Source organism: Emys orbicularis, chromosome 1 (assembly GCF_028017835.1).
Source record: "Emys orbicularis isolate rEmyOrb1 chromosome 1, rEmyOrb1.hap1, whole genome shotgun sequence".
In the NCBI taxonomy this organism is placed as follows: Eukaryota; Metazoa; Chordata; order Testudines; family Emydidae; genus Emys; species Emys orbicularis.
In genome coordinates, this window is record NC_088683.1 from 118,467,098 (window position 1) to 118,492,141 (window position 25,044).

The 25,044-nt window shown below is 45.1% G+C and overlaps 1 protein-coding gene across 2 annotated transcripts in view; it reads left to right on the plus strand.

Annotated features, from left to right (window-relative positions):
- The window catches only part of CACNA1C (calcium voltage-gated channel subunit alpha1 C), a 607,732-nt gene that overhangs the window by 558,036 nt on the left and 24,652 nt on the right, over positions 1 to 25,044 (plus strand). For both annotated transcript variants that reach the window (XM_065403340.1, XM_065403334.1), the window contains exons 30-36: positions 3,551 to 3,583; positions 6,601 to 6,729; positions 15,046 to 15,111; positions 20,070 to 20,161; positions 21,612 to 21,777; positions 22,622 to 22,749; positions 24,913 to 25,009. In XM_065403340.1, coding sequence (XP_065259412.1) covers positions 3,551 to 3,583; positions 6,601 to 6,729; positions 15,046 to 15,111; positions 20,070 to 20,161; positions 21,612 to 21,777; positions 22,622 to 22,749; positions 24,913 to 25,009 — 711 coding nt within the window. The remainder of the gene's footprint in view (positions 1 to 3,550; positions 3,584 to 6,600; positions 6,730 to 15,045; positions 15,112 to 20,069; positions 20,162 to 21,611; positions 21,778 to 22,621; positions 22,750 to 24,912; positions 25,010 to 25,044) is intronic.

The following is a 25,044-nucleotide window of genomic DNA, read 5'->3' on the forward strand; positions in this document are numbered from 1 at the left end:
TAATGTAAAAAACAACAACATCATATAGGCCAATCATTTACAACTTACATTATGTTTGACTCCATGAATGTCTTTATGCAAGAAGAGGCCTGCCCTGGGTGTTTCCTTCCTTTATAGTAGCAAGTGCAACTTATAGTGTCTAATCAATCAATTAATAAATACTTAACAAAGAGGTTCCCAACCACTTTTAACTGTCCCAGGACTGGCTGTGCAGGGTTTCCGTGACTGGTACTCTAGGTTCTTTCTCTCTACAATACCAGTTGGCTCAGGGCACAGCCTCTGGAATGGGCCCCAAAATGCCACTGCTGCCCATCTGTCATTCAGTTATGTGCACATTACTCTGCGGCGAAGTTTGCCTTGCCTCAAATCCCAGTCTTGAAATGACAAGACTGGTTTGGGGTAGCCAAAGCAGGTTAGAGCATGTGCAGATGAACAGGAGGCAGCAGATAACAGATGGTAAAGCCAAGGTCTTATTGATAAATTGGTACACTTGCCCAAAACTCTTCTTTAAACATCTGCTTTTGTACATAGTTCCTAGGCTTCTTATAAATGAGCTTCTGTTTATTTTAAGGAAACCTTATTGTCCATTTATATGGAATTTATACACTGATATTTAAACATCATTTCCAAGTACCTACCGGCACTGCTTAAACCCCTGTGAGCCTGTGTGACTTCAGTGTTCCTCCACTCTTCTAGGACAAGCAGTTAGGGTACTAGATGCCCTGAGCCTTTCCTAATCCCACTCCAAAACCAGTGGTGCTTCACAATGCATAGAGCTGGCAGGGAAACTACAAATAGCTATCTCTGTGACATAGTTAGCCATGTTCACTCTTATGCACCAGCAGCATGTCCTCAGATGTCTCTACTCCAGTCCACAGGGCCTTGCCCCCGTGGAATTAGGAAAATGTTTTGGCAGTGTCCATGGTTTCATCTTGTGAGATTCTTGCTCCAGAAACTGCTGTTGGACTGAAATCTATACAGCAAGATGGCGGCAGCAGCCAAAGGCAGTCTCATCTGAATGACAAGCTTGCAGCAGTGAAGGTTGGAGTGAGTGTGCTCCATGCTGCTTGGTTTAGAGGCTGTCCCTGGTGGTGACAGTAGAAAGAGTTTTGCTGTTTTACTGACACATTCCACCAGCCAGGAATAAAAAGTCACACCCCCAGCACTTGTTGACAGAGTTCATTTAAAAGGGTCACATTCCACACATAGTTAGGGATGCTCATGATGAAACAGCTACGCATGGATCTGTAAGGGACTGACACAACAGGCAAGGTTCTTGCATACCAATCCATCAGCAATGGTGGAAACAATGGTGGGACATGGAAGTTCTCACAACATTTTCAAAGTATCATGGAATATTTTCAGCAAGCAACATGGAAGACCAAACTTTTAGAATGTTCAGTTCACCATCCCCTCATCTCATACCCACACCCATCCACCCACCCCCACACACAGTACTGTGTGTCCACAATTTCAAGAGAGCAAGACTTTATTAACTGGAGACTACTAGATGGGACATCTATTGATGTTAACAAATATTTCCATTGGATTATAAGCCCTTTTTGTGGGAAGTATCAACATTTAAATTATATTTGATGCTTTCTTAAAATTCAGGCCAGCTGCTCAAGGAGTGGGAGAGGGATTACCCAAGATACACTTTGCTTCTTCAGCCATACCAAGTAGACAGTCTCTGATTCATAGCTTCTTAAATATCTTTTCATATAGAATTGTTTTCACTGTTACATTATTATTATCCTCACATTCTGGTCAAATACTGATGATATCAGAATTATGAGTAAGGAACAGTAACTTTACAGCACGTACAAGGCTTCTTGAGACAGCCAGTCACAGGAAAACTCTATTTCTGATGTCATCAGCCTGGTCATATTGGTAATCCTGAAAGATTCCCAGAGCCACCTGAGAAGCGTTGAATGCCCTGGATTCCTGTTGACTACAATGGAACGTGCGGGGCTCAGCACCTCCTAGCAGGAGCTCAGCACCTGGTAGGATTGGGCCCTCTCCTGTGAGCAAAAACTCAAATTCAAAATAATGTTTTGTAAGACAGACCAAAAGAAAAAAAATATCCATTGTCAGAAAGGAAGAATTTGCGGAGCAGCATTAAAACAAAATCTTTATCTGGCCTGTACGAAAAATGTCTGTATGGGCAAATTTCCATCTTCAGTATTCCAGCCAAATTTTCCTTGTTTAATACTTGAAAAGAAAACACAAGAGCAAACATCTGAAAGAGGAGGGTAAAAGCAAAGAGCCCCTCGAGTGCCAAAGCAATGAGTTAACCTAAAAGAGCACCAGGGAGCTAGAGGTAGCTTTCGTTTTTTATTGTCCTCATTCGCACACGTCACTGGATGTTCAAGGCATCTAAAACTACAGCCTCAATTTACATAAAAACAAAATACAAAGCTAATTTGGTTAGTTCAATGTCCTCAGTGTGTTCCCATTGGCAGAAAGCACCGGAGCATCTTGCTGGGGTCCAAAGTAGCCTGTTGGCTGAGTTCAGCTGCAAGGGAAGAAGCAGTGCACCAGTTTCACCCTCACTGGTGTAGCTACAGAGAATAGCTTCAGAGACGTTTCCATCCATTGGCGTGTGACGTCGGCTAGTCCCTACAGATTAAGCTGATGTTTATCTGAGGGGAGCCTACATAAAATTTTCATTCATTTTTGGATTCTCTTGTACTCTCTGGTACAGCCTGGAGCACTAGCTACCGTCATTGGTTTTCAGAACTAATCTCCACACTGGAAATGGCCTCAAAGGCTAATAAAGAAAGCGGGTCATGCACAGTGTTCGGAGTGGTTAGGTTTCTCTAGGAGTAGCTGGAACTCAGCTGCTACCAGACTCCATTGGCTCATCCATCACTTCCCTGGAGTTTCTTTGCCTGTGGGGGTGGGTGAGGATAGATCATGGAGAGGGCTAATTGACAGCTTTACCATCCCACTTTCTACAGCTGGCAATGGCTATTGTAGGGTTGCCAAGTGAGTGATTACATTATCTCAGCCTATTGTTTTAATAACCACAATGTAATCACTGAGAACTGTATGCTAGGACATGGGGACATATAAATAGAAAATATCATAGATTTGGGCTATTGTGGGTTAAATGGGTTTGCAGATCAGACTGAAATATTAGAAGATGGCTGCTTCCTATGCAGAAGTGGCCTTGAGTTGAGATGGGGAGCTCAGTTAGCTGCTGTACTGGGAGATGTCCCTTCTGAGTTCTAGCTAGAGTTGGGATATTAGAAACGTATTAGCAGCATTCTGTCCTCTACTCCATAGGGGGTTCAAGATGCCTGGAAACCCAGAAAACACTGGGCCAAATTCAGATCTATTGTCAGCAGGTGCAGCTCTCATTGGGAGTTGCATCTATGTTTGCCAGGGCTGAATTTGGTCCACTGCATTCTTAGGGAATCAGCCCAGTCTACTTTTGCATTCTTTTCCCCCCATTTTGCCCTCTTCTGCCATTTTGTTGCTCCTGTGTTAGCCTGAGCCTCTTATTGGAGACTTATTACAGCTTATTTCTGTCTCCCTTTCTTTAAAGCCAGCTGAACATACCCAATGCTCTTCCTCTATGGTAAGACCAAAAATACAGACCACCCTCACAGCTTCTGTGACAGTCGTCCTCTCACACTCCTTTACTCTCTTCCCCTGATTATGGGTTTTTTCTCCAAGCCCAGCCTAGTTATCTCTGCATGCAGCTGCTGTGTTGTGTATTTGTGTGAGTCTGGTGTTCACATGAGCTGCGAATATGCTACATATGTGTATTTTTCATGCATCCTGAGTTTTCCTTTGGTCAAGTTAATTGTTGTCCTACCTTCTAATCAATTGCCAAGAGAGAACAAGAACTGTTAAGATTTCTTGTTAGCAGCTAACTTTCTATATCGTTTTGACATTGGATTGACTTGCAATGTGATTTCAAATCCAAATTTGCTATAAAGGTCTGGGGCTCTGAATCTCTGATAGCTGAGATGATGTAGTAGTGAAGTTTAAATTCACCTTTTGTGGAAGAAGAGGATAAGCAATAATGATCAAAAACTACACAGCCTTTGAGAGCTACATTTTAAAACATCATACCATCAGGGGTGTATTAAACCCATTCTCTGTGTGCAGCCATGTAGAACTTCCTTGCTCTGTCAGAGATACGCACATCAGAGAGCTGCTAGAAAATGAGAGTATAGCAAGCAAGGAGGAATCTGTTCAGACTGGCCAAGCAGTTGTCACCTGGTCTTACACTGTCCAGCTCCCCAAGTAAACATAACAAACGTGGAAGATGTAAGCAAAAACTCCCTAATTTATGCACCGCCATAGTAGGTGCAATTAGGCCCTACCCACACGGGAGTAAAATTTTAAATAATTGGCCTTAACTCTCCTTTGAATTTAGTTTATTAGAGGAAATTGGGCCAGAGGGATTACATGGGATGAGAGTGGTGCACAAGCTTTGTAGTTGCCTTCTTGAATAGTAATCCTGGATGTAGACAGGCAAGTGTCATGTCTATTTAAATGCTCACAGCCAAATTCTCCTCTTATTTACACCCCATTGACTTTAGTGAAGTTGTGTTGATGTAAATGGGAGGAGAATTTGGCTTACAGACTATTGGTGGTGTTAAAGTGGTAGGAGGGGTGGGCAGATGTTAGGGTTTGGAGGGAAACTCATTGAGGTTTGTACCTGGAGGTTGTCTGTCCCCTCAGTTTCTCCTTCACTGATCAGTGTGCCCAGCCAGCAAGAGGCCACACAGCCTCACGCTGAATTCTGTGCCTTGCCAACAAATGGGGAATGCCCCGCATTGGCCACAGGTTTAATGGTCCCCAGAATCCCACACTGTAGGCTGGAGGAAGACACTAGCTCTCAAAGGTGTCACTGATGATTAACATGCTTTGTATAGCAGGCAAAGCTGCACCTCCGGCGCAGCTCTGATCTACTAGACACGACACAATGTTTCTCTGAGAGTCTAGCTTGAAGTGTAAGTAGCCACACACCATTGCAACGCACATGCTGGAGCAGAGGGTCAGCTGTGAAGTGGTTGAAACCCTTCTGGAAGCAAAGACTACAAACAACCGGCTGGATAAAGGAACAGACACACGCACAGGGCCTCTGGTCACTGCACCTTGAAACTAGAATTTTTTCTAGTCATCTCAGAAATATAAATCCAAGTTGTTTCTACAGCTTGGCTTTCATGAGGAATAGAAATGCAAGCAGATGCTGCTTATTTTGAGCTATAACAGGAAATCCAAAAGCTCTGTTCCCTCCTGGTTTGTACAGTGGTGACTAGTTAAGAAGGGGTGATCTGCACTGTTTCTGAGTCCTGAAGGTTATTCTCTCAGTAGTTTGGGGCTTGGCATCCAGCTCTTGGCTTTGCAGCAGGGAAGGGAGGTGGTGTCTGTGTATTTCTCTGGCAGAGTGAGTAGGAGGAGGATAAGATTATCTCCCTATATAGCACAGGGTTATGTTCCCACAGCATTTCCGATGGAAACTACTGCCTACATATATTGAGCACAATATTTTCAGGAGGGTTGGGGGCAAATTGAACTGGGAACCTTGTAACTTTGTTCTGCACAATTCCCACAAGCAGAGTGATTCGCTCACCTTGAGCTAGGCAGCAGGGTTCATTACACAAGCTAAGGCAAAGCAACTGACTCCTTTTTGTTTGGGAAGCTGTTGCGAGCATATGTGAAGCATGAAGAATGTCAAAGCTGGTTGCAGGCCCTGGGGGAAATGCCTAGGGACAAGGCTGAGCAGTGAGAAAAGCAGAGGCCAGCAGAGAGACTATTTAAAAATATTCCCGGCCTGAGCGCTAGCTGTCAAGCCAAAATTTAAAAAAAATACTGGGCAGTGCATAGGCTGTGGGAAATACAGAGGGGTCATGAGAAAGACGAAGGGCCCAGAGCTCAGGACTGTGAGTGCACAGTGCAGAGCACAGAAAACACAGCCATGCCACTGCGGAGATGGGAAGGCTGATTCTGAGACTCAAGCAATGTTAAGAGCTTGGCTCAGTGGCAGCACATGCTATGCTCATGTGGGACCTCCAAGCTTCAAAGCAGACTTGGGACCTGCCAGAGTTCCCCAGGCAGAGCAGGCTAAGTGTGTCATGGATACTTAGTGCCAGATTAACCAGGGCAGCTGGATGATGCACATTATGTAGTAGCTTCAGAGACAACTCCAAAAGAAAACTGTCTTTTTCCCCCACTGTCTAATTTTGACTTCTTGACCACTGTAATTACAGAGGGGAACTGAGGACTCCTTGAGGAAGATACTGTCAGGAAAACTATTCCATTACCTTTAAGACCCTGATCATGAGTTCAGGCACCCTCAGTAAGGAACACAAAGGAAGGGGTTGATGAGAGGTTGCAAAGCTCCCCTAGGGACTACTGAAATCCAGAGAACCTTTAGGATGGCACCACAGCCTTGGGATAGAAGGCAGGTTAGACCTGCATCAATCCATCTGAGCTGCTGGGCCTAGTGCAATGCCAGAGAGCTTTAACAACGAAAGGGAACAGTGCAGTGAGCTCTTCCCACATAGTGTTGTCTGTGACCCAGGATCTTTGTTCCTCATCTGCTGTTATAACTACTGCCTCTGTGCCAATGGGTTCCAGAATGCAGAGGAAAACTCGCGCATCTCAATCACCTTTTTCCGACTCTTCCGCGTGATGCGTCTCGTGAAGCTCCTGAGCCGTGGGGAGGGCATCCGGACGTTGCTTTGGACCTTCATCAAGTCCTTCCAGGTATTCCTTCACTTATCACTAAGCAGACATGCCTGGAAAGAGGTATGTATGCTATTTTTTGCCTTTCAAAGAGAGATTTTCATGCTGGCAGGATGGGCCTTAAGCACAAAAGGCAAAATTTTCTTCTATGCAGGCCAGCACATCGTTTAAGTGGGACTTCAGTGGTGCAAAGGCTTCATGTTGGCCTTCTGCACAGTGGTGAGTTCTACCTAGACAGCCTAGGTAATTCCTTGGGTCCTATACACACTTGGCATCTCATGGGACACGCTGGTCTCTGCTTCAAACCAAAGTGAAAAGCAATTCAGACATGAAACCACGGCCCTGATTGCTTTATAATCATTAAGATCCCTAGCATTTTGTAAAAGAGAAGGGATATTGACTCCCATATATTGGCCAAATTCTAACTCAGGTAATTACATTCTGCCCACAGCTCCCTTAAAATTCTGTCTGCAGTTTCAGAGGTATTCTGTATCCATGTTTTAGGTGAAATTCACTCATGTGCAGAGGGCCAGCGTAAGGCTCTGTGCACCACTGAAATCTCATTAAGCTCATAGCCCTTGTGCTGCCTCTTCCCACAAGGGTAATTTGCCCTTTCTGGCCAAAAGTGTGGTGTAATCAGAGGTGAAAGTAAACTGGTACGGACCGGTACGGCATACCAGTAAGAAAATGGCCGCTGGTACGGACCGGTACACAGCCGACGTTAAAGTGCTGCTGTGACAGCGCTTTAAGCACCGTACCGGCAGGGCCGCTGATGGGGGGGCGGGGGGGAGGGCAAAAGAGGCAGCTGCCCTGGGGCCCAGCAATTTAAGAGGGCCCGTGGCTCCCGGCAGGAGCCCCGGCCCTTTAAATTGCCGCTGGAGCCCCGGGCAGTGCAGGCCAGGCAGTGCTGAAGGGCTGGCTGGGGGAGTCTGGCCCCAGCCCTGCCCCTTCTGCCTGAGGCCCCGCCCCTTCTGGGGGCCCAGAGCCACCCTTTGACCTTGCCCAGGAGCCTGGCCGCCCTGCGTACCAGTAAGTCCTTTAAGTTACTTTCACCTCTGGGTGTAATGTAGCTGTAACCTGTTAAACAGCTGCTGCCTTTTCACCCCAGAGCTAGCTGCATTTCAATGGGAGGTAAAGTGATCTAGAGTTTGTAAAGCACTTTGAGATAATTCAGAGTGAGAGGTGAGATATAAAGGTAAGGTGGTATGGTTATTAACCTATTGCACCACAGCAAGACGTGAAGCGGACACCTCAAACTGAGCCAGATCTGCAATGTAAGGTATGAGAGTAAACAGAGTGGGTGAGGAGAGGGGGACCATGAAACATAAGAATGATCATCTCTGACAGAAACAAATAAGGAGACATCCACTCATTTGAAATAATGGTTTCAAACAGTTGCTGAGGTTAGCCAAGTTCCAATTACTAATGAAGCCCAGCATATTTCTGCATTTCACAGGTGTTTGACATGGACTTATTGGGCCAACACAACCTGATACTAACAGGTTCAGCTTATGAGGAAGTGTCTGGGCCAAATATAGGAGTGATGTAAATGGTGATCTAAATTAAATATCAGTGTAAGGTGGTCAGACAATGTAGTCTAAGTAGATAAAAAAAGAACATATACCAATGTATGATTCGGCAAGTGTGCAAATGAGTGTAACACACAAGCCAAGCAATTCACAAGAAGCTGAAAGAGAAAGCAGATTTCCCTATACCCGCACACCCATAGGCGCCGACTCCGTGGGTGCTCCAGGGCTAGAGCACCCATGGGGAAAAATTGGTGGGTGCTCAGCACCCACCGGCAGCTCCCCGCCCCCCTGCCCAGCTCATGTGCACACAGGCTCCATTTCTGCTCCCAATGAAGGCAATGACAAAATTTCCACTGACTTAAATGGGAATGGGAGCTGGTCCACACTTTTAAACTTACTTTGCACCACCTTCACTCTTTTCTGGGGCTGAATTCAGTCCTGCTGTAAGTGGCCACAATGCCCATTGACGTCAGTGGAGTAACGTCTGCCTATATCAGGGACTGAGTTTGGTCCCTTCACAATACAACTCCTGGGTACTGTAAATTAACACCAAGTTGGTGTAAACAACTCACTGACTGCCAAATTGGTACAAGTCACACTACCACTTAGAAGGCTTTCACCCATTTTTCTGACCAACTCGTACCCGTAACCTACCCCACCACTTCCATCACCGCTAACTTTGCTTCGCTGTGTGAGCAGCTCCAATGGGAACTGTGTTGGCAAGGTGGGTAGGAAGGAGATTCACTGACAGCCCAGTCATCACTAACCAAGGAAACAGAACGAAGTTTTCAAATTCTGGCTGCCCTACTGGCTTAGGAATAGCTCCTTTCAGTTCTGAGATCAGCTCTCCCCTCCCCAGGCCAGAAGGGATGAGAATGAGGGAGATGTGTTTGCAGCTTGGGTAACCAGACCCACACTAGCTTTAATCTAGTCAGCACAGCTAAAAATAGCCGTGACGTTGCAGCAGCACAGGCTTCAACGTGGGCTAGCAACATGCATCTGTATCTGGGGTCCCAGGCACTCTGGAACAGCCCACGCAGAACCCCAGGCCTCCACATCTTCACCTATTTTTAGCTGCGATAGCTAGATTAAAACTAACAAAGGAGAGCTTACCCAAGCTGCAGTCACCTCCAGCTACAGTGTAGACATACCCTGGTGGAAAAGGGAGTGGCTTCTCTGAGGCCTTCTTGGCTGCAGAGTCACTCTGAGGCAGGGCTGAAGGGTGATGGGAGGAAGTCAATGGAGAGGGCAGAGTGCGAGGACTAAAAATAGCCATTGCTAAGAGCTCTTTGTTCAGTCAGTTCCACTGTCAAATCTGAATTTCGGTGATTTTTTTCTCTGGGATTGTGCATTTTTCTGTGTCTCAGAATATGCCCAAGAAATGTCCTGACTCATCCAGGACAGCCTGATATTCATCAGCTGTCCCATGTTGTGGGAGTTCAGATCCCCTCCACCCTCCCGCCATTGCTCTGATTAGTGCTGTACCGGTGGAGCTGGATGTTGATCAGAGAAGTGGTCTTGTGTTGTGGGAAACCAGTCAGCAAAGCTTCCACATTGTGAGGCATCAACACAGACCAGAATAGATAATTTGGGTAGAAGAAAAAAGTAAGGGTGTTGAGAGCAAGGTGAGGGAGTGAGAACCAAGAGGAAAGAGCAGTGAAACCAAGGAGAGGCAGAGCTGAAGGGGGAGTAAACCCAGGAGAGTGGGACCAGAGGGAAGTGAGGGAATCCTGGAGGATAAGGGAGAGAGGAAAAAACAGAACAAGAGAGGGGAATGAAGTAAGTAGGAAAACAAAAGGAGAGAAGTAGAACAGATTGAGAGAGTAGACTCATAGACTCATAGACTTTAAGGTCAGAAGGGACCAATATGGTCATCTAGTCTGACCTCCCGCATGATGCAGGCCACAAAAGCTGACCCACCCACAACAGAATCTTCCAGCCTGCGACCCCTGCCCTATGCTGCGGAGGAAGGCGAAAAACCTCCAGGGCCTCTGCCAATCTACCCTGGAGGAAAATTCCTTCCCGACCCCAAATATGGCGATCAGCAGAACCCCGAGCATACAGGCAAGATTCTACAGCCGGACCCTCATTTTACCCGTGATGGCACGTTAATGCCTAATTGACTAAAATCACGTTATCCCTTCAAACCATTCCCTCCATAAACTTATCAAGCCTAATCTTGAAGCCAGAAAGGTCTTTCGCCCCCACCGTTTCCCTCGGAAGGCTGTTCCAAAATTTCACCCCTCTGACGGTTAGAAACCTTCTTCTAATTTCAAGCCTAAACTTCCCCACGGCCAGTTTATATCCATTCGTTCTCGTGTCCACATTACTACTGAGCTGAAATAATTCCTCTCCCTCCTTGGTATTAATCCCTTTGATATATTTAAAGAGAGCAATCATATCCCCCCTCAGCCTTCTTTTGGTTAGGCTAAACAAACCGAGCTCCTCGAGTCTCCTTTCATAGGAAAGGTTTTCCATTCCTCGGATCATCCTAGTGGCCCTTCTCTGTACCCGTTCCAGTTTGAGTTCATCCTTTTTAAACATAGGAGACCAGAACTGCACACAGTACTCCAAATGAGGTCTCACCAGCGCCTTGTATAACGGAAGCAGCACCTCCCTGTCCCTACTAGAAATACCTCGCCTGACGCATCCCAAAATCGCATTAGCTTTTTTCACAGCCACGTCACATTGCCGACTCATAGTCATCCTGCGATCAACCAGGACTCCGAGGTCCTTCTCCTCCTCCGTCACTTCCAACCTATGCGTCCCTATCTTATAACTAAAATTCTTATTAGTCATCCCTAAATGCATCACCTTACACTTCTCACTATTAAATCTCATCCTATTATTGTTACTCCAATTTACAAGGTCATCCAAGTCTCCCTGCAGAATATCCCGATCCTTCTCCGAATTGGCAATACCTCCCAACTTTGTGTCATCCGCAAACTTTATCAGCCCACTCCTACATTCGGTTCCGAGGTCAGTAACGAATAGATTGAATAAAATCGGACCCAAAACCGAACCTTGAGGAACCCCACTGGTGACCTCCGTCCAACCCGACAGTTCACCTTTCAGTACTACCCGCTGCAGTCTCCCCTTTAACCAGTTCTTTATCCACCTCTGGAATTTCATATCGATCCCCATCTTTTCCAATTTAACCAATAATTCCTCGTGCGGGACAGTATCAAACGCTTTACTAAAATCGAGGTAAATTAGATCCACTGCATTTCCTTTATCTAGAAGGTCTGTTACTTTCTCAAAGAAGGAGATCAAGTTGGTTTGGCACGATCTGCCTTTCGTAAACCCATGTTGTAATTTGTCCCAATTGCCATTCACCTCAAGGTCCTTAACTACTTTTTCCTTCAAAATTTTTTCCAAGACCTTGCATACTACAGAAGTTAAACTAACAGGCCTGTAGTTACCCGGGTCACTTTTTTTCCCCTTCTTAAAAATAGGAACCACATTAGCTATTTTCCAGTCCATTGGTACCACCCCCGAGTTTACAGATTTATTAAAAATTATCGCCAAGGGGCTTGCAATTTCTCGCGCCAGCTCCTTCAATATTCTAGGATGGAGATCATCCGGTCCGCCCGATTTAGTCCCATTTAGCTGGTCAAGTTTGGCTTCCACCTCTGATACTGTAATGTCAATCGCCCCTCCTTTATTCCCCTCTGTCCCGCTCCCTCTATTCCTAAGCCCTTCATTAGCCTTATTAAACACCGAGGCAAAATATTCATTTAGATATTGTGCCATGCCTAGATTATCCTTAATCTCCACTCCATTTACATGCTTCAGCGGTCCCACTGGAGGAAGCCTTCTACTACCTCTTCTAAAGATATAAGAGCTTCTAGGAGCTTGGCCTGTTGGGTCGCTAACTGGACGCTGCCCCTGGACCACTTTTGGGGTCTCAGCTACCCCCAAGTCCATAACCTTGATTTGACCCATAAGGGCTCTCTCCAAATTCCAGTTTGGTGTACCTCCAATGCGGCCTGGAATTACCACAGGGATTAATTTGCCCATTAGGTTAGTAGAACACCGAAGATTTCCCTGCCTTCTGTTCCATTTTGATGATTTAGATGGATTGTTTAAAGGTAAATGCAAAAGATCTAAGGTTTAAATCTTGTTTTAAGATTCTAGTTCACTTATGGCCAAATCCAACAGTCCTTACTCTGTCAAAACACTTGTGGAAATCAGATCTGTCTAAATAAGGACTGCAGGATTGGGCCCTAATGAAACGTAGGAGTAAACTTAAAATTAGCAAATGAAATTCAAATAACAATTCAAAATTCTGGACCAGACACTCCCAAAAGAGAAGATGTTCAGTACCCAAACCAGGGTCAGTATCCAAATTTTGCAGATGGCTCTAAGATCTGTAAAATGGACCAAACCAAAATCTCAGATTGCAACACCCCCAAACTTTGAGGTGTTCAGACTCAGGATGGAGATCTGAATTCCATGGCTTGAGCCCATCTCTGCTACATATCTTTAAAAAACAAGAAGGTGGAAAGTCAGTTTCTCCTTTAGAGACGGACTGTTATGCTTATAAGCACACAGTTTTTTTTTCAGGGGAAAAGGCAATATGCCGTGTTTATTGAAGATATAACAATTAGCATATGCATTCAATCACACTACACACTGTGACAAAGTTCCTCCTCTATCTTGGTGGGTCCTGCGCTTATTGGCGGATTTTCTTGCCTCAGAGATTCACCTTCCCCTCTGGAAGAACCCACAGTCCAGGTCAATTGGGAGGTTTGGGGGGAACCCGGGCCCGCCCTCTACTCCGGGTTCCAGCCCAGGGCCCTGTGGACTGCAGCTGTCTATAGTGCCTCCTGTAACAGCTGCATGACAGCTACAACTCCCTGAGCTACTTCCCCATGGCCTCCTCCAAACACCTTCCTTATTCTCACCACAGGACCTTCCTCCTGGTGTCTGATAACGCTTGTGCTCCTCAGTCCTCCAGCAGCACACCCTCTGACTCTCAGCTCCTTGCGCCTCTTGCTCCCAGCTCCTCACACTCGCACCACAAACTGAAGTGAGCTCCTTTTAAAACCCAGGTGCCTTGATTAGCCTGCCTTAATTGATTCTAGCAGCTTCTTCTTAATTGGCTCCAGGTGTCCTAATTAGCCTGCCTGCCTTAACTGGTTCTAGCAGGTTCCTGATTACTCTAGTGCAGCCCCTTCTCTGGTCACTCAGGGAACAGAAAACTACTCATCCAGTGACCAGTATATTTGCCCTCTACCAGACTTCTGTACCCCACTGGTCTGGGTCTGTCACAACACACACACACACTGTTCCACCAGTCGATGTTATAGTTACTAGTCCAGAGTCCGGATCAATCTAGTGGCCAGTTAGGTTGATCACAGGAAGGGAGGAGCCAGGTTTTGTCGGTCGCGACACGATGGTCTGGGGAAGTCTTGGCAGGACGAGCCCAAAGTTTTATGGCAAGTCACCCTGTTTATATAGTGATTTTTTTTAATTGGGACTAATGAGGTTTGCACCATTATGCTGTAATTAATTGTTGTTTGACGAGTGCTTGGGTTTTTTTAATTGTTTTTTTTTTTATTAAGTTTTTTAGGGAGTTATTTTATGCTGGTTTTGATTACAGCTATTTTGTTTTTATTGATAAGTGGCTGTTTTATTTTTAAAGTTGTTAATTTGCCCTTTTTTGATATTTTAATAGGGGCGTGTTGCAGCCTCCTGGCGCCTTTGCGTTTGTCTCCGGTTCCTCCCTAGACCATCTGGTTTAGCGATGGCCTTCACACTTATTTTTTAATACATACATTCCTCATTCACACACAAAACAGAATTAATTTACACAGAACATTTTGAACAGGAACATCAAGTTGCAATGCAAAAGAAAACAATCATGGCATTCTTTTACTTATTTTAAAATGCTAAACCTACAACAAAATGGTCTGTTACTGCCTTGAAATCAGTCCAGACACAAAGAAATTCTGGCTGATGCATTTTTACCAATGGCATATTAGGCTATTCCTTTCTGCTATTCAAAAAGGGTGGCAGGCAGGATATGGTCAAATCATACATTAGTACATTTAATACGTGCTACATTATTATTTTATTATTTTTATTTTAAATTATACAAAATACAAACATAGCTGAGGAAGCTGAGGTCACGTAGCATCTCACAGGGCAGATCTCCTACTTACAAGCCAGCACCAGCTATCAGGACTTTGCATTTCCTTTTCAACAGCTGATCACAGACACCGAACGCATCTCTGACACTATCATAGATACCTAACTCAGAGCAGGGAATGTAGCTCATGCTGCTTTTGGTGCTTGTGATATCATCAGCCATAGCAGGAGAAGCCTTGAACTTTGATCTTGGCACTTTACGCACTTCTCATTTCACCAAAGTAGCTGCAGAATGTCACACTAAAGAGCATCACTTGCTGCTAATATCAGGGCGATGCTAATTATAAGTTTTCTACATTTGGAAGACGAGCAGAGATTGGACCTAATTCTGATCTTACTTTCATTGGTGTACAACTGAGCGATTCCATTGAAGTCTGTGGAGTTACACTAGTGTAAGTGAAAGCATAATTGGGCCTATCTTGTTTTGGGTGGTACAATGGCTGTATTTGAGGCACCTTGGTGAAATCAGATGTGGATCAGTAGAGGCATCTAGTGGTCAAATGGATAAATTGCAGACCTTAATTGATTCTGGACTGGCATTGTTCTCCTCAGGCCATCTTGATAAAGCAGGGCCCCAGTAGAATATGCCTGGCTCCAGCATGCCAAGTTATCTGCTTAATTGATACAATGTGTTCTGTTATTTTTTTTCCTCCAGGCTCTCCCCTATGTGGCTCTTTTAATAGTGATGTTATTCTTCATCTATGCGGTGATTGGAATGCAGGTAGGTGATTCTCAAGAGCTATGTTATCTTTCACACATGAGATTCTGGGGAGGATAGTTGCACAAGAAGTCACCAGATAATTTTCTGGTCCTACATGTAGCTCCTCTCCTAGCCATATAATCAGGCATTTAGGAAGTTGAGCTCAGACAATAAGCCTGAGTCAATTCAGAAAACATTGACTGGGTTTGCACTGCCAACAGGACTTGACAACCACACCAGCCAAACTAAACAAAAACACTATGTAGGAGACCACAGAGTATACCATAAAAAGAACATTACAGCCACCCAACCTCCCAAAGGAATATCCCTACAGCTGTATCAAAGGTGGTTTACTGGCTTGCTCATTGTCACACAGCAATCAGTTCAAATGGCTCCTGGTCATGGTGGTGATCAGGCCTGATTATTCTCTCACCCCACTTTCACATTGGTGTGACTCCATTGACTTCAACAGAGTTACTCGTGATTTACACTAGTGTAAGTAAAAGTATGATCAGACCCAACATCTCAACTCTTTACTTGTGCCAATTCCTCATGAAGCTGCATCAGTACTATATTGTATTCTGCTTACGAAAACAAATTTGGAACCAGCATGAGCATTAATCTATGCAAATGACTGATACTGTATACAGACAAGTGGAAAAAGCTATTGATGTGCACACAGTATGTGACTGTCCCAGCTATACGTTGCATTCCTGCCTCACTTACTGGTGATGATTTTTCATGCTAAGCTTTACTTTCCACCTCTTAGTTAATCAAAGGTCTCAGAACAACTACCAGACCATCAGAGGTTAGAGACCAAAAAAAAAGAAAGGAATGGTGTATCACTTCCAAAGGTCTTTCACCATCCCACAGTTCTTATTCTTCACGATGGAGCCAGAAATTGTTAGAAAGAATGTAAGAAAGGTTAGGGAAAATTCATCTGATCTGCTATATCTCATTTTGTTTTATTATTTTTATCATAACCCCAATTTACCACCTTTTCACTGTCTACTCTAGTCTCCTCTTTCTCAAGAAACAAAGCTTGGTATCTCTTGAATTAATGTAGACTGTCTCTGTTGCCTCCTCAATAACTCTGTCTATTTAGCTCTCCAATTAGAGTGGTCACCTTTTAAAACTTTCCAGTTTTGCCTTTATTAATCTAACTAGCTAATGTTACCAAGATCTTCCTAGTATTCCCTATACAGTATAGGGAACAATTTGGGAATACTGCATTAACGTTACCTAGCTGCTACTACTACCATTTAATGATGACCTCTGTGTGCCTATCTGTCTATAGTATCTCGAATGAGCCTGTCACTGTAATAGCTAGGTGTATGATCCAATAATTCTATTATCTTTTGTGAGAAGTAGTTATGCCTGACTTTCCTATTTAATCCTAATTTTAGATTCAATCCCCTGTTTTTAACCATCTCAGCAGTGGGAAAACCAGATGTCTATCAGTTGTGTCGATCCCTTTCCAAATTCCAAAGACCTCTGCTAGGTCACCTTCTAGTCTCTGCTTTTCCAGTGAGAAGCCCAGTCTTGGATCGTTCTTCATCACTTAGATTCTTCAGACCCGTTATAATGTTCGTTGTCGTATACTGTGCCAAAGGCAATAACGTAATTACAGGTAGTTGGTTCGCACTTATGCCCCCCGGGTTGTGTGCTGTCCTGAGTCTGCCGAAGCAGAGTTCTTGAAGAAAGCCTTCAGTATCTCGCTGTTGAGCAGCTCACTTGAAAGCCTAGATGACAATGTCATTAGCATGACAATACCTTGACAATGACATAAGAATTTCCTATATAAAGAAGACCTATCGGTTCATCTTAGCTACCTCTCTGACATGAAGTGTAACAATATTCAAGCCTCACTACCTAACATGCCCAAGTGGAAAAATACAAATTGATGCTGATGGATTAAGCTACCAGTCTGATGATAGCCCAAGAGGCACTGTCTGGAAAGGACAAGAGGGAGGAACCTCCTCCTGCATCTTCCTCTACTTGCAGCTCTTCCCTCACGCTCCGTTTCACTGCTGAGTAGTGTAGCAAGCCTGTAGTAACACTGCCAGTGCTTTACATGAGTTGAAGCTGGGTAGTTAAAAGGACAATTAGACTCTTCCAACAGGGAAACTCCCTCATGTACCATCTCCTGAAAGGAAAAATATGGGCTGCCTCAACTCAAGCTGCCTCTGAGTATTTGAGCTGTCCTCCCACAACAGTTACTCCCAGCGCCTCCTCAGTGCAGCTGGGGCTGTCACTGCCCACCAGAGAGAGGGGAGATCTGAACCAGGAGAAGCCCAAAGGGCTCTTGAAGAGCATTCTATTTAAAGATGGCCCTTCTGAGATGGAACTGTTTCCCTGTAATTCTCCCTGTACTTCTCTCCTTCTATTTATTTTTTAATTACTGAGGATATTTGCATGCAAAGAGGCTCTTTGTTCCTCCAGAGTCGCTCAGTTCTTGCTACTCATTCTGGCTATAAGGTTACAACACTCTGTCCTTTAAATCAGCATCATGATGATGTCAGATGGGGAATAAAGAGCCCTGAGTAGTTGAAGTTCTAAGAGAACTTTCTGGCCTGGCAAAGCTTCCTCAGCTCTTGGCAGTGGTGGCTATAAAAACTAAAGCTGTACAAGATGCTTTCAAGGAAGCCTGAAACCATCTGAACTCCCCTCCCTTTGGGTATCATTACAAACTCAAAACCCAGACCCTGCTCATCTAAGATTCGTTGAGGATTATGGGCTGGAGTCTGTGATTTGACTAAGCTGAGCTTGGTACAAAACTGGTGGAGTTGGTGGGGAGCAAAGATAGCTTTAACCCACCTTTACCCTCCTCCAGTTTTGGGAACCTAATGCCTGTCTCCTTCAATCCTAAGGCTGACCCACAGCCAGTCTGCTCCCCTGTGTAACTCAGAGCAGCATAAGGGATAGGGGTGGATGAATCCACATGGACTGCAACTGAAGAAAATGTTTGCGCAAGCCCTAGCAAAGCAAAATTGCAGATTCCCTCAGTTCTGATAAATACCAAGATTCAAGTACATTCACTGAGGAGGATGCCCTTTAATAAGTGGGCTGCTTAGTGCCCAGATTCATCCCTGATCTAACTCCACTGAAGTGAATGGGGATGCACCTTTTTTTCCCCCCAAGTTTTTAATCAGTGGCTCTTAAACCTTTCTGTGCTTGTATCACAGACCACTACTTGATCTTTAAGACAGTAATTCTTTGGTGGACACCTGCCTTCCTCAACTGGCTCCCACACCTTCCTGCAGGAACTAGATTGACTGAATTCCTAAGAAGTACCATTAGGACAGTAATGTGTTAGGGAAAGAGGATGGAAATGAAGTCAGTTTGGTATGATGGGGCTTGCTGCTTAGTTACCTTTCCCCCTTGTATACTTGTGCCGTTTATTTCCTCTCCTTACATGTAGGACTTTGCGCTTACTAGTGCTGCATTTGTCTGCATTGCCTACATCCCTGACTCGAATCTCTACAGGTTGCTCTGCAGTTTGCCTCTCTGTGTTTACTTCCTCCCTGGCTTCAGTGTTGTCAGCAAATTTGATTAAGTTGAATTTTACACCCAAAAAGCACCAATCAAACCAAAACACACAAAGAAAGAGACTTGTTAATAGGTTTCCCTGTCTGTATAGCAGCCCAAACACATGCATACAAGGGAGTTCTGGCAGGCATCCAAAGAAGCCATTAAAACTTCCTAGCATGAAACAACAGGACCTCATATTGTTTCAATGATGAAAGCTTTGCCTCTCGGATGGCAGTAACTCCACGGAGCAGCTGAGCTCCACAGATCAGAATTGAAGAACCTCTGCTTTAAAAGATATTTCAAGGCTTCTGATAGGTTTTCTCTCTCAGTAACTGTCGCTCTGCATGCTTTGCCCTCTTCCTCCCCCCACCCTCCTTGTCTTCTGATTTCTCCTTTTCCTCATCCTGCCACACCCTCTTTACATGCTGTACTCTCTCTCTTTCCCCTGCCCTCCCTCTGCTTAGCAGTTCTGCTCTCTTTTCTCCCTATTCCCTGCCTGAGGCGCTCCTGGTTAGCCATTGCAGGATTCACTAGCACTGCAGGATTCACTAGCATTGCAGGATTCACTAGCACTGCAAGTATTACTCAGAAAAAGTCTGATCCAGAACTCATTGAAATCAATGGAAAGATTCCCATTGCCTTCATTTTTTATCAGGGTCAATCACCAAGTCCTGTATGTCCTTGTGCGGTCCTTAATCATACTTCTCATTGACTTCAGTGGGAGTTTTGCCCCAAGTAAGGACTGCAGGATTCACCCCATAGGTTTTTTTTTTATTCTTGCCCCTGTTCCAGTGTCCATGCAGCAGTGCTGGTTTGGGGCAGAACTGTTTTGAAGCAATCACACCCAGGACACCTGGCAGACATGGTTGCACCATTGCATTCTGGGGTTCCTGAAACGCCTATCTCCTAGCACCAAGCACTGTCGCTATAGACCTTGGGGGTAAATTCCAAATGTGAGGCACTACACTATACTAGGGCACAGCTGTTGTGTGCAGAGGCAAGGCATCTTACAGACACTGGGCAGTCCAGACAGTGCTCTGTTGCAATGCTTTTTCTCCTAGTGCAGACTGAGCCTCAGGAACGCCAGTGAAGGAAAGAAAAATTGCAGCCTCTCCTCTCTCATTATTTTTCTTTCCACTGAAAACATCCAGTGTGAGTGCACATTGAAATGAGATCCCCATGTCACATATTCATGGCACATGCAATAATGAATGATTAGTTATGTTAATGGTGTATTAGAATGTGCCTCTTGTTTCTGTGAGGTGCTTTTCCAGTGATATAGCACAAACAGGAGGAGCAGTAGCAAATATTGGAAACCGGCAGGAAACATCTTGTAGGAAGGGGGAAGGCTCTAGTGCTCATAATCACTAAGATGCAAGGAACTACAGCTGACAAGAGTGTTTTGGGGGCTACAAGGCTAAGTTGACGAGACCTCTGCTTTTTGCTAGGTGTTTGGTAAAATTGCTCTGAATGATACCTCGTATATAAACCGCAACAACAACTTTCAGACGTTCCCTCAAGCAGTGCTGCTACTCTTCAGGTGGGTGCCTCGGAGTTTTGGACTGTGAGGGTGACTGTGCATCTGGACATGTCTTCTCCATTTTTACCATATCTTGATAATGAGATGATTAGAAATACAGTGTCCCAAATCCAGAACGTAGGATTTTCTATTTTGGGGAAGACCATTGGTCCACCTGGCCTGATATCCTACCTCCAGCAATGGCCAATACTTGATGTGTCAGAGTAAGGCAACACCCCCACCCCATAAATTCATATATCCAGTTGTTCAGTGGGCTACATGTGGGGGAGGGGAATTATTTCCTTCCCCCTGAGGTGACCAGTTACACACTGAAGCATCAAATCTGATCACCCCAGCTGAGCCACAAATGTTGATATTGATCACAAAACCGTCCATTCTTTTAAACCAACCAAAGCATTTGGCTCTCTGACCTTCTGCAGCAGGAAAGGGAACCTTTATCACAGTGTTCAAGTGGTTCCCTTAAATGTTCAGAACATAATTGCCTTGCTGGAACACACCAGTGGCCCGTGCAGTCCAGGATTCTGTCTCTGACAGTGGCACTGTTTCAGAGAAAAACCTAAAACTCCCACGATGGAAAATATTCTGCCACAGAGGGAAATTTCTTGACCCAGTTGTTGATCAGCTGATATCCTGAAATATGCTATCTCGATGTACACATCTTCCTTTTGTTTATTGTTGTGCCTATATTTATATGGTACTTCATCCACTAGGACCCCCAGATCTTTCTCCCACTAAGGGTTCAGTAGCGTTCAGACAGTATACAGCATCCATAGGCCTGACAAGACTCCCCCCAGAACCTCCACTACCTGTTCAGGTTATTTATTGCTGCTTTGGCAGTCTGTCCCTTTCCCTCACTCCCTTGTGGAGTATGTACTCAGAATGGGATGCCAAACACCAATCAGGGCACTGTTCCTTGCTCAGTTTGACACATCATCCCTCCCCTAACTGGTGTTTGGCACCCAGCTCTGGCTATCTGTGTCAGGCAGGGCAGAGAGTGCTGAGGACTGGACCTACTGAAGGAAAGAGTTTGCAGGGGTACACCACTCTTACATTGCCTGCAGGTTTACAGGGCGTGAGGACAGGGGAAATGGGCAGCTCAGGAGAGGAGAGGGAAGAAAAGGATGAGGGAACACAAAATGGGAGAAGCAAAATGCTGATCTCCTTCCAGCCCCTCAAAAATCTCCTCAAACATCTGGTCAGAACATGGCAGCCCCGTATCCATGGTATACAAAAGCAGGTGCTCCAGTAATGGATAACATGATGATAGCAACAAAGCTAGAAGGAAAGGAACATGCCAGTTCATGTTAAACCTGTCCCATCACCCATTGTATGTAGGCCATGACTTCAATGGGAGCAGGAGAAGGCTCTTCATGTGCTTACTGCTGCTTCCCTTTTGAAGTGGTCACTGTTGACTTCACTTCCCCATTCTCAAGTATCCCTTTATGCCCAGGTGTGCCACTGGTGAAGGCTGGCAGGACATCATGCTTGATTGTCTGCCAGACAAGAAGTGCGATCCTGAGTCAGAGCCAACCAACTCTACTGAAGGCGACCATTCCTGTGGGAGCAGCTTTTCCATCTTTTATTTCATCAGCTTCTACATGCTCTGTGCCTTCTTGGTGAGTCAGCATACATGGTACTGGCCTGTGACTGCCCAGTAACCCCTTACTTCCCTGAGCACTGACATTGTGTAGCAGAAAAGTGATCTCATATATAGAAAATCTGATACACATTGTCCACAATGGCCTCACATGACAGTGATAATTGATCCCCACAGTTCATGCTCAGGAGCCTCTCTCTAGACCAAGTTCAACAGCCAGTCACAATATAAACAAGGACACCTCCCATCAGAAAAACAGATTAGTGGCCTGAGGTCTGAAGTGAGGCCACCAGTGCCTCACTCCCACCTTCCCTCCTACCTTCCATCTGTTTTTTATCCACTGCTGCTATTACTGTGAAAACGGCATATCCCACTTGCATCTGCTCCGTCCTGGCAGTGCAGTTCTCCTGGTATTACGCAGTACAGCAGCACACACTGTGCAGCTGGCCATTAGAGCTCCAAACACCCTCCTAGAAAATGTCTACAATATTTTTAAACCATTTGGCTCAATGCCAGTAAATGACTCCAACTCTGCCCCCAAGGGAAAAAAAACCCAGGCCCCTCCCAGGAAAAAGTCTGTATAAATAGGTAGGCCCTGCAGCATGCCCAAAAGCTCAGCAAACATGGGCTTCATTGATCAGTTGTGGGGAGCAAGATTTGAGGGGCCCTTGCTAAGAACATCTTGCCTCCAACACCTTCCATTTAAATCAAGAGCCTCTGCTTATCTCACTTGACATGGTGTCACCTATGAGAAGAGAGACAGTCAAACCACACAGGGCCAGGTTTTGGACACAAACTGGAAGCCAAGTAAAGTCTGGTGTTCCGTGCCTCCTTCTTCACATCACCTCTGTCTTTGTTTGCAGATTATCAATCTTTTTGTGGCTGTTATTATGGATAACTTTGACTACTTGACACGGGACTGGTCCATTCTGGGGCCACATCACCTTGACGAGTTTAAAAGGATCTGGGCAGAGTATGACCCTGAAGCCAAGTAAGTGACTAGGCCTGAACTTTAGAACATGCTAACTTCTGGTGCACCGTCTCTATTTTCTCAAAAGTCTGGCATCCCAGACCCAATGCAATAGGGTAGCATCTTCTCATGGCAGGAAGCAAATCCAGCTGTATGTAAATCTCTGTGAAAACTCTAAAAGGGAAGCAGAAGCTGAAACCTCCCCCATCTCTCCACATGTGAATCAGATAGAAAAGCAGCCTGTTCCAGGATACGTGAGCAGTAGAAAGTCTAGTAAATGGTCTGCTTTTTTTCCCAGCTGCACGTAATTTTAAATTGTGCACAGCTTGGAAAAATATAGGCCATTTATCAGATTAATAAACAGGCCAGTGGGGGATATGCATTAAGAAGGAGGCTTGTTGAGTGGATTGGTACACTGGATCACATGCTGTAGTACTGAGTCCCAGCCTGTGACCTGGCCAGTCTGACCCTTCTTAGGTAGCCATAGAAACAGGTCTGTGTGCCCTTATATGACCTGGACTCTGTTACTTTTACGCCTTCTGCTCTGCATCCCATATTTGGCTCACACCAAAGCTGCAGCATTCATTCTTTGTGTTTCCATGTGTCATCCACATGCCAGCAGCGATGTGGTTGTGCCAGCCGCAGCCTGCATCACTGCATATATGCATTGCATGTGGAGGGCCAAATTCTCCCCTCTGTTCCACCCCTGCAACTCCACTGACATTAATAAGTTTGCACAAGAGCAACTGACAGGAGAATTTGACCCACAGGCACCAATATGGCTCAGTCTGAAACACTCTTGGGCCTGATGCTCATTTACACTAGACCTCTTTAAGGCACTCTGACAGTGTAAAGGGGCCTTAACATGGGTGTAAATTACTTGGCTCTGACAAAGAGATCATGAGTTCAAGACTCATTGGATTCATAGCTAATTCTGGCTGTGCAGCGTTTGGGGCTGTGTCACATTGTTGGAAGTGACATTTAAACAGAGGTCCCTTTTGGCCATCCCTGGTGGCTGTCCAAAGCAATTTTCAATAAAGATAAGAGAGAACCTCAGTGCTGGAATAAACATTCCATTTGCTAATAAAACAGGCCCTAGTATCCAAGGCATGTTGACATGGGGAGTTATTTCAGAATAGCCGTTCCTGAGGAACTATCCCTAACTAACCCCATGTGTGGACGCTTTTATTCCTGAATAAGAATGCTTTATTCCAAATTAGCTTAATCCACTTGGTTTAAGATAATTCAGAATAGGGCACTCTCATTTCCAGAATAAGAGCATCCACACATGGAGTTAATTGGAAATAGTTAACCTATTTGAAATTCACATCCTTCTTTATTCCAGATTAATTCTCATGTGTAAACAAGCCCCAGGACTGTTTGTAAATAGGGTTAGCCATATGTTGCTGGAGCCATATGACAAATATCACCTGTAAGGATCCACCTGTGAATGGTCTCTTTTTCTCAATCCTGTCTGTATGTCCGTGCCACTCCCTGCCAGCCTGAGATTCCAACTCTGGTTGTGGCAACTCCCGTCCCTTCCCCGTTTGAGTTTTTCACTTTTGATGACCCATTTACAAAATTTGGAAAGCCAAATTGCAGCTTTCAAAATGGGTGTATGGAGGCATTAAGGGACTGGATTCTTTCCATTGCCCACTGGCCACAGAGACAGATAGGAGCATAAACAAGAATTGAGGGATGGTGGATCAGGGTTGTGACTGAGACAGAGCACCAGGAAAAGAGAAACCTCGTGCAGCTGCATGGGTCACAAGGCCAGCCCTGTCTGCAATGCTATTTACTAAGGCCAGTGTTTTCAAAGGTGACCACTGATTTTGGATGATTCAATATTTTGGGTGCCCACAGTGTCAGGTTGGGCACCCAGAAACTGAGGCACTGAAATCCATGGCCAATTTTGCAAATATTGGCCTAAGTGTATAATGATTGTTGTGTTTTCTTACACATTCAAACTAGTAGGAGCTAACTCATGGCTGTGCAAGGCTGGAGAGATACACTTAGTATGAGAGGTGCCGTATAAAGCCATCTGCTATGTCACGTTAACACAGAGTGGTTCTGGCAATCTTGGGATGGAGACCTCATATATGTTTCTAACAGCATCTGCTCTCAGACCCTCTCCAGATGGATTGACAGGCCCTTATATCATCGATATTGTATTTTCTTCCCCAGGGGACGAATCAAACACCTGGACGTGGTGACGCTGCTCCGGCGGATTCAGCCTCCGCTGGGCTTTGGGAAGCTCTGTCCTCATCGAGTGGCTTGCAAAGTAAGACAGTGCAGTTGTGGGGAGGTTGGAAGAGG